General features: G+C 38.6%; 1 protein-coding gene across 1 annotated transcript in view; it reads left to right on the top strand.

Annotated features, from left to right (window-relative positions):
• Nucleotides 1–242: 242 nt before the first annotated feature.
• The window catches only part of LOC141431455 (lachesin-like), a 21438-nt gene continuing 11682 nt past the window's right edge, over nucleotides 243–9998 (top strand). Inside the window, exons 1-6 of the mRNA XM_074092639.1 lie at nucleotides 243–334; nucleotides 3518–3607; nucleotides 4049–4176; nucleotides 7698–7892; nucleotides 8379–8535; nucleotides 9624–9721. Coding sequence (XP_073948740.1) covers nucleotides 271–334; nucleotides 3518–3607; nucleotides 4049–4176; nucleotides 7698–7892; nucleotides 8379–8535; nucleotides 9624–9721 — 732 coding nt within the window. The 5' untranslated portion in view covers nucleotides 243–270. The remainder of the gene's footprint in view (nucleotides 335–3517; nucleotides 3608–4048; nucleotides 4177–7697; nucleotides 7893–8378; nucleotides 8536–9623; nucleotides 9722–9998) is intronic.

The following is a 9998-nucleotide window of genomic DNA, read 5'->3' as shown; positions in this document are numbered from 1 at the left end:
GATCACCCTATTGGAAAGCTGCAGGGCTACTGCGAAACTCGAAAGGCGAAGTTCGTGTCGTGCGGTCCCTCTGTCACTTAAACTATTTAATACGAGAGCGAGAGGGACGGTGCGATACGAACTTAGAGTTTCGAGTTTCCTACTAGCCCCTCTGCTAATGAATCTGCTGACGTGTAGTAGAGGCTTTAATTAAAAATCATCGCATGACCTATGATAATAATATTGTTGTTGTCGACAGATGAGGCTCCGGCCGGCGCGCCGTGGCTGAGAATGGAGGGCAGCTATCTCATTCTCGCAGCGCTGCTCATCGCGGCGCGCGCGCAGAACAGCAGAAGTGAGTACAACATAGAAATATCATAATCAATAAATAAATATGACACGACCAATCTAAGTTTGCGCCTCGCACGTTAAGAACAATAAAAAAAAATAGATAAAAACTTTAGCATTAGCAGCTTTCATCTTACGAATTTTCGTTCCTATTTGTTGAATTTTATATTTTTGAACTGTTTTTGTAAAGTGCGATGTGCAAACTTAGCTTGGTCGTGTTGTAAATCATCTCTTGACCGCAGTGATCCAATTGTGCCAATTAAAACACTCACTCACACTGGCTTATGCCTTCACCAAGCTCTTAAACTATATCCAAACCAAATTTCATTTATATTGGTTAAGCGTGACAGCTATTTTACTTATTTATTAGTCAATAATAAAATAACAGCGTTTCAATTAAAAACAAATGCGCTGTAAAATTCAAAAATGTAAAAAACGTAAAACACAATGATCTGTGCACACAAAGATATACGAGTATTAAAAAACTAATCGTACATACTTCAACATTTATAATTATTAGTAAGGATTTAAGCATTAATTTAAAAGCATGATCGAAATTCGAACACGGAAATTCTACTTCTCAATTTTGTTTTTTTAAACAATTTTTGTATAAGGATAGGATTTTTTCGGACAGCAACAGTGCCATTAACCAGACTCCATTTTCTCTGGGATATTGCCAAGTTAGTAGTTAGTTAGTTACTCTTAATTATTAACTGCTTTCATTCTCTAACGCTGACATTACTTCTGTACCCATTAAAACGAAACAATCAACTCCCAAACTACCGGAAGCACGCTAATAAGAAAACAACGTAATACCAACATAGCAGATTTCCGCGCTGGCAACACCAGGCAGTATGGCGTTCGCACTTCCGGTCTCATGTCCGGGCAAAGATGGCGGCGGGTGACGTCACAAGGCGATTGATTTGTTGAGATTGTGAAGATTAGTTGTAGTTTTATGTCGTGCTATAATAAATTGATTGCTGTGCTTTTAGATATTAATCAATGGCCTTGGAAAATTAAGTTTAGTGTAACTTGTATTCTTTGTTGGCAGCCGGTCGTTTTTAGGTTAACAACTGCTAAATACTGCTAATGAATGAATCCACTTAAGCAGTAAAGTGTGTGTTAATTGTTTTTGGCCAGTTTTCAGTTCCTTAACAGGAGTTGCAGTAACGTGTTTGTTGTCATGTATAAGACATACTTTACACATAAACCTGTTGAAAATTTCATTTTTAATAAAAGCTTTTCGTACTGACTGCACTTTTTTGTTGACTGTACATACTTTAGTTAGTTTAATATCGATTCTGAAGTAAATACTGTTTCAGAAATAAATGAATTTATGACAAAGGAATATTATGAAAAACGATCCGATATATCTGGCATATGAAATTCGGGCACACGATAGAGATCCCTAATCAAACCACCAAACTCTGCCGGGTAGGTACGTATTATAATGTATAAATTTAAAATACATATCGGTTGAAATACATACAGTTGAAATACCGAAAATTGAAAAATATAATGGTTAAAATAAATATTAATCAAAATTCATAAAGCACGTTTTTCAAACTGGTCGAAATACATACAATTAAAATGACTAAGTTCACAATGTATATGTTCAGAATATATACAATCAGAATATATAATAGTTGAAAGAAATAACAATTGAAATTCCTATAGTACGTTTTTCATAATGGTCAAAATACATACTAGGTATATAATGCCTAGGTTCATCATCATCTCCAGTCTATTCACGTTGTATTTACATGTTAAATTCTGAAAAATTAAGGACTGTAAGACAAGTCGACGAATTGTAATATATGCATTTTTCTTTGTGAAAATTCAGTGTCTAGTATGTATTTCAATCATTATAGAAAACATACTGTATAGATTTTGAATGTATACATTATGAAAATATGCATTTTGTGCCATATGATTAAGAACCATTATGCGTTGTAACCATTATATATTTGACCACTACACATTTCAAGCTTATGCGTTTAGAACTTAAATGTAAAATAACTTTATATATTTTGATGCATTATATTTATAATTTTCGGTATTTCAACTGTATGTATTTCAATACCGATATGTATTTTTAATTTATACATTATAATACGTACCCACTCTGCCAATACGAATCAAGCACAACACACAAACTACCCTGCAGACGTACTGTGAAAACAATTTTGCAGGGCTCTAGGAAAAAACCTGTAAAGATTGACAAATAAATTATTTTCAGTCGTTCATTTGTATAATAAAGTACAAGCTAATACTTAGTATTAGTGAATTTCAATACAAAATCGATACTATTACTTAACTTGTACTTTGATGCAATCGGGGCCAGGAGGACTACCCTAAAATCTGTAGTTCATAAAAATAGCATACCTTCCCTCTCAATCCCCTACTAAATACCATTAGCGTAAGCACGACGACACGATACGAAGTAAGGTCGAACTTCGTGGTATAAGACCAGCGTTAAATAAGCAAAACAAAATGGCGGCGCCTCACTTCCGGCGGCGACTATATTTATCGCTTCCGGCGCGTTGTCTGCTCAGCCGACGACAGATAGGGAGGTTCTAATTTAAATACATTCTCTGATTTAGTTTTATAAAATACGATTATACACTCAGCTAATAAGAGGTATAGAAAGAAATGGTTATTCTATTTTCATCCAGGATCGATGCGGCTGCTTTATTTCCTATCCTTGCTAGTGTTATGCGTACATGCTTGACGACATCCGGGTCTTGTAACAGAAAAACATGCAAGTGTCGCACAGACATGGCTGAGTCGCACGTGTGCTCGCGGAGAAGAAAAGTCTATTTAGTTCATAGATATATGGACTTCTACAAAATGATGCCTGCATGATCATCTATTGTGTTACAACCGGTTGTGAAATAAGAACTTAGTTCCTTTTTTATAACTATAAGTATACAATTTAAATCAATGACTATCATTATGATACTTACTATGAGTTATTCGCGCCCTAAATGGGGCGTAAAAAGGTCAAATTCTATATTCTCACGTGAAGTCAAAGAAAAGGAAAACCTTAGGTACGCCTTTCATAACGGGAGCAAAAAGGATATAAAACGTAAATGTGTATTGCTGCTGCGTTCGGAACAAGTTTCTCGGTTGTTTTGTTATCTTTACTTTTAAAAATCATTGTTCTAATTGGTAACTTTTCGTGTTACAGACGACGGACCGCGCTTCCTCTCCCGTGGGCACTCCTTCAGGACAGTCGTCGGCGACACTCTACTGCTGCCATGTCAGGTGCAAAACTTGGGTAAGTTGTTGGTTACGTAACTTTTCCTTTTTCGCAACTGAACACTGAGTATGGTTAATTGTGCTTTTCGGCAAGAGTTTATTATTAAGAGTATTTTTTGCGGGTGCAAATCGGATTCGTTTTTGGACGTACAGCGAAATCACTTCAATCACTAAAATTATGTACAAATTGTTTTTATTAGATATGTTAAGTAATTCTACGCCGTGTTATTTTTGATTTCCTACCGGACATTAAAAATAACAAGCTGTGGAAATACTAAAGGAACATTGAACAGTTGAAATTATGTTATTAATTAAAAGGTATAATTGAAGTGTCAAGTAGGTGTCCAGTCATTGTTCCTCGTCAAGATCTTCAATTTTGCAATGTGGCCTTTAACAAAACCAGCCAATTTGACCAATAATTAATTACCAGGTTAGTTACCATTCTTATTCCCTCCTCCAGGCTCCCTGGTGCTCCTCTGGCGGCGAGGCCCCGCTGTCCTCACCGCAGCCAGCCTGATGGTGACACGCGACGAGCGGTTCCGCCTCGTGGACGGGTACAATCTGCAGATCACTGATGTTGGGCCGCAGGTACCATTCATAGAGTTCTTCATTCGAGATTTATGTGATTTGTACTATTATCTATAACTATAATCCATGCAATACGAATAAGAGTGAAAAGCATGTCTTTCCGTCGGCATACGTCGTTTCGCGTCGTCCGAGACGATCAAATTTTTTCGCTCTTATTGCATGAACATAAAGCGATTTTTCGATCGACTAAGCTTACGAAGAGAAGCTTACGTAGAGAAAGAGTTAGAGGAGTTTCTTTATCTACCCACAGTCTTGCTTCAGCCATTTGCTGGAAAGTCGTGAGAGCATGCATTCTACCACTAGGCTCCTGCGAAGTGATGATCTTCATTTAACTGCCCGTATTTCCAACGTGAAAAAATAATTTGTTTTCTCAATTGACTTGTTTACATTTAGTCGAAAGACAATATTAAGAATACACGTACTCACTCATTTTGACAATTTAACAGCCAAACACGCTCATGTTACTAAATTGGTGTTCCATATGAATGAGTCTCGGATCATTTACCCGTAGTACTCATAGTTGATGGCGCATTTGAATACCCCTTTGAGTGAAGGGGGCAATTTTGTACCGGACGTGCAAGTGTTGCGGAAGAAAAATAGCGTTGGGTAAGGTGTTTATTTAGTAAGGTTTAAACAAAAAAAAAAGCCGTTTTAGCTACATTGGTCTCTTTCTAATATTAATTCAGCTCTCTTGAGACATGATTTATTTAATTTAAACTGCTAATTACTGTTCAAGATCGAAACTAGTCGAACCATTTCTTCCCCTGTTCTAATGTTAAATACCTACTTCGGTTTTACACTCCCGACGCAAAAAGAGGGGTGTTATAAGTTGAATGCCAATGCCTATCTGTCTGTCTGATAATGTAGCTCTCATGCAGAAGGACTGGTTCCGATGCGGTTTTTTGCGTAAAAGCGAATTTTAAGTTTTTAGAGATATCGGACATTGAAATGATAATGTGGGGAGTTTTCCAACTTTTCCAAGTTCGTAGGTTGTTTCTAAAGCGGAGTTTAAACTTACAAGAAAAATCTTGCAAGTTGCATTACATTGCGGCGCTCGATTGCCCACTACAAACTCGTTGGCTTTACGACCTCGCAATGTAATGCAACTTGCATAATTTTTCTTGCAAGTCTAAACTCAGTGTAAACTCGGCTTAATGCTAAAAGGAAGTATACAGCTTATCAATTGTAAAATTGAAAGAAAAATGCACGTTTTTAATTAGCAGCGATTCAATATAACAGCATTAACCTCATTAAGTTAGCAGCAAGTCATAAATAAAGTCAATAAAACAGGAATGGCGGCAAATTATCGACGGCAACATAATAAAAAGACGATTTCGGCGGCGAAAAGATGGCGGACGAAAATTGCGCGGGAAACCGTAGCTCAGTGTTGCCACACATAAAAAATAACGAGCTACCACCACAAAGGTTTTTATGCGGCGATTATCATATTTTCCCCTGTCAATTACCGTTTAGGTTTTGCATTTTTTGGGGTTTAAAACCGAGGGTTTGTTTTTGGAAGTGACCTTTCTGATTGTGGGAATCATTGCCGAAAGTGTGACTTAATTAAGTTTTCAATGAACCGTTTTATGCCGTTTTTATGGGAAAAAGCGTAATTTTTTTTTACGTTAGCATGCCCAACTATTTTGTTCATAGAACTTATTTATTTTAATATTTTAACTTCAAAATGATGCCGTGGTGGCCGAGCGGTTTGACCTATGGCCTCTAAAGCAGAGGATCGTGGGTTCAAATCCCGGCTCGCACCTCTAAGTTTTTCGGAATTCATGTGCGAAATTACATTTGAAATTTACCACGAGCTTTACGGTGTAGGAAAACATCGTGAGGAAACCTGCACAAACCTGCGAAGCAATTCAATGGTGTGTGTGAAGTTCCCAATCCGCACTGGGCCCGCGTGGGAACTACGGTCCAAGCTCTCTCATTCCGAGAGGAGGCCTGTGCCCAGCAGTGGGACATATATAGGCTTGGATGATGATGATGAACTTCAAAACGGGAAGAAGCAATAAAACAATCACATTGGTTTTTATATACCGTCGTGCTAAGTTTCTAACGACGCATTCCTGTTAGTAATAACGGTCTTTCCGAAAAGTCTGGACTAAAAAAAGAGACATAAAAAGAGCTCATAGCAAATCACAGAACAAACTTAATTTTTCAAAATATAGGGGAGAGTGGGTAGGATTCCTACACTTTTGTTTGTAAGCCACATAAAAAAATCTGTTAACAGTAAAATAATAAATTCAATGCTGATATATATCTCACTTATCTGGCTTTAACAATAATAAAGTGTTGCTTGGATATAAAGCAGCATGACGACGCCACGGCGATTTTTCTCAAAAATGGGAAATGCACGAAACTACCCCTACTACCTACATATCGAAAATATAGCACATTATCTAAATACCTAACAACTATGGAGAATGGTTCGCGTTAGACGAATAACCATGAATTGGGGTTCATGCTGCAAATTATACTATTTTATTTTGTAGAATATTATAATACACATACTATCGTAGCTACACAAAAATTGTTCTAATAAAAAGCCATTTACTTTTTATTAACACATAAAACATAATAGATCGGTTTAAAGGTCATTTGAACCAAAATCGAGAGCCAAACGGTCGGTTTTTAATCAAAATTGTAATCTTGATCTCATTTGAGATAGGAAACCGTTTTAAAGAAAATCATTTTTCAGTTTACGAACCTTAGGCAATGGTTAGAACATGGATTCGAACTCGAAGCTATAACATAACTTTTACGTTCTTTGTGGCTAGCGACTATGAAGCCTAATTTACACCGCAAGCGCAGCGGACTCATTAATACTTATTATTGACTATACTTGGTTCGGATAGGTATTTAACTAAACGTAAACAAACACCAGCTGTCAGATTTGGTACATTCAAGGATTTAAAACATCTTTATTATCTTTATTATTTACTTATCTATCATTGTAATACAAACTAGACTAGTGTATTTCGATACAGAAATGTTAATGTTTAGATACCACCCACACAAGAACAGTCATATAATGACAGCGGGATTTTGACATTAAATCATTCGCTTCATTCATTCTCCTTTTTAACCCCCGCCCCAAAAAGAGGGGTGTTATAAGTTTGACCGCTACGTGGTTGTCTGTCTGTCTGTGGCACTGTAGCTCTTGAACGGGTGAACCGATTTGAATGCGGTTTTTTTTATTTGAAAGCGAGTTTCCTAGCGATGGTTTTATCAGAATCGGTTCAGCAGTTTTTGGGATATTGAACTTTGAAGTGACAATGTCGGGGGTTTTCCAACTTTTTGTAGGTTAGGTATGCAATCAGCTCTTCATGTAGCTGTGTGTGTGTGTAATCATTCTCTTCAACTCTCGTGGCACTACCTATAACTTACCTATGTTACTAAATAAATAAATCATTCATTCATTCACTCATTCACTCATTCATTCGTACATTCATTCCGTTTTCGCCATTTTGGCTACGGAACCCTAAAAATGATGGAATAATGTCTAATTCCAGGACGCAGGTGACTACGTCTGCCAGATATCGGACCGCGTGGCGCGCGACCAGGTCCACACGGTGGAGGTGCTGGTCCCGCCGAGCGTGCGGCCCGCGCCGGAGTCTCGCCACGCGGCCGCGCGCCGCGGGGGCGCCGCCGTGCTCGAGTGCCGCGCCGCCGGGAACCCCGTGCCCAGCGTCACTTGGCACAAGCTGGTAAGCGGTGAAGGACATCCGCGACTGTACTGTTGAGTTTTACTTTGACTTTGTTACTGATTCCTGGAGCCGTGCTCGAATGCTGCGCCGCCGCGTTAAGCCCTGTGCTCAACTTGACTTGGCTGGCACAAGCTGGAAAGCGGTGGAGGACACTTTGACTTTGAGTTTGATTTACTTTTGATTATATCTTGAATTTGAATTGGTGGTACTAATTTGAAAAAATCGGCTTTCCTCTTAGAGCCATCTCCGTAACAATAATGTTTCAATATCTAATCCCATTTCGAAACCGACAACGGTACAGACTGGGTTCATTGGTTACAAAACTTTCCTGTTTGGCCACGGCCTCGCTTTACTCGCCTCCTTTCTCAGCCGTGCTATTTACTTTTTAACAGTTCGTCCTAGTCTGAAACCGGGCTTGGTACAGACTTGGTTACGAAACTGTCCTGTTTCGCCGCTGCCTCGCTTTACTCGGCTCTCTGTTCTCAGCCGTGCTGTGTGCCGCAGAACGCGAGCGCGCGGCTAGGAGAGGGCCCGCAGCTGCAGCTGGCGCGGCTGGAGCGGCGGCACTCGGGCCGGTACGCGTGCACGGTCGACAACGGGGTCGGACCCGCCATCGTTACTGAGTTCCAACTGCAGGTGCTCTGTGAGTATCTTATATTCTACTAATCAATCAATTTAAATAAAAATTCATCGTAACATATGTTGCTAAGCCAAAACTCGGGAACAGCTGGACCGATTTCCCTAATTATTTTTTGTTGTGTTTGTTATTGTCTGTAGAAGGTTTTTATGGAAGAAAATTTAGAAAAATACAACAGGGGCGAAGCCGTAGGCAACAGCTAGTATTATAATAAAACAAACAGAGCTATAGTATAAACAGTGCTTTATTATGAACACCTAATAAAAAGCAGAGGGTGAGCTGTTTTATACGCGATGTGTGTGTTTTGTTTTCTTTTTGCGTTTCTTTTGTGTGATCTGTCATTTAATGGTAACTGTCCCATGTATAATTTTATTATACTTACAAAGATATTTAAACTGCTTTACTCTTATTTTGCTGTTTTATTACAGACGTGGACAGTATTTTAACGTACAATTTTGCTCCATTCACTTCAGTGGATATAAAAAGATCATTCTCTATTTTTAAGAGGATATTAAACGCAGGAAGAAATGCATTGATAACAGAAAATAAAGAAAAAACTAATAGTTATTTATTACAATTATAAAAGTGGCACGACATTTAGATCGATCAGTACAGCCAAGTCTGTAATTATAAGACGTAGGTACAGAGATCCGTAGACGCGAGACGTAGGTCCGTGAATCTAAGTGTTTATATTATAAGTTTTTTTTACTGCTTTATGGTGTGCAATAAAGAATATTTGTATTGTATTGTACAGAGATCTGTTCTTGGAACTATTTGTTATTGATTTTAGTAACAAGAAAAACTGCATAGGTACAATCAAGGAAACTGTATCACGTACCAGGGTGGAACATTTTAATAATCAATTTCGCTTTCATTTCTTTGGAAAATGTACGGAATGTCAGCATGAAATTAGTAGCACAAAGATTCAACCCTGGCACGTGATTCAGTTTCCTCAACTGTACATAGGTTTAAAAAATATATACCCGGTTCGGGAATTCAGACCGGTCGCATTGAAAAATAAAACTTACATAGTATGAAGACTATGATGAACATAAACTTTATACATAAATAACTTAACTCTGTTAATCTTGCAGATCCACCAGAAATAACAGTGGAGCGGTCGTGGGTGCACACGGGAGAAGGGTTCAGAGCGGAACTCCTCTGCACTGTGCTCGCTGATCCTCCTGCAGAGGTCTGTATTTTATTATTGCGTATTTCCAGTCGTCGATTACCTCGCGTACATTAACCGGACCCTTAACCCCTGGTATGCTTAAGACGCGGATCCGTGATTTTCACTCATAGCTAAATGCCATAAACAGGTCTTATCACGATACAAGAGTAATATTTACCTCGACGTTTCGACCACACTGCAGTAGCCGTGGCCACGAGTAGACTGAGGTGTAGGTCATGTCTGCTTAGCACCGCGAGTGCTTCGAACTACCGGCACTTGATCACTAATAAGTCCCGTT

The sequence above is a fragment of the Choristoneura fumiferana genome, chromosome 9 (assembly GCF_025370935.1).
Source record: "Choristoneura fumiferana chromosome 9, NRCan_CFum_1, whole genome shotgun sequence".
In the NCBI taxonomy this organism is placed as follows: Eukaryota; Metazoa; Arthropoda; class Insecta; order Lepidoptera; family Tortricidae; genus Choristoneura; species Choristoneura fumiferana.
The sequence above is the reverse complement of the archived record's forward strand: the minus strand, read 5'-3'. Positions and strand labels throughout refer to the sequence as shown.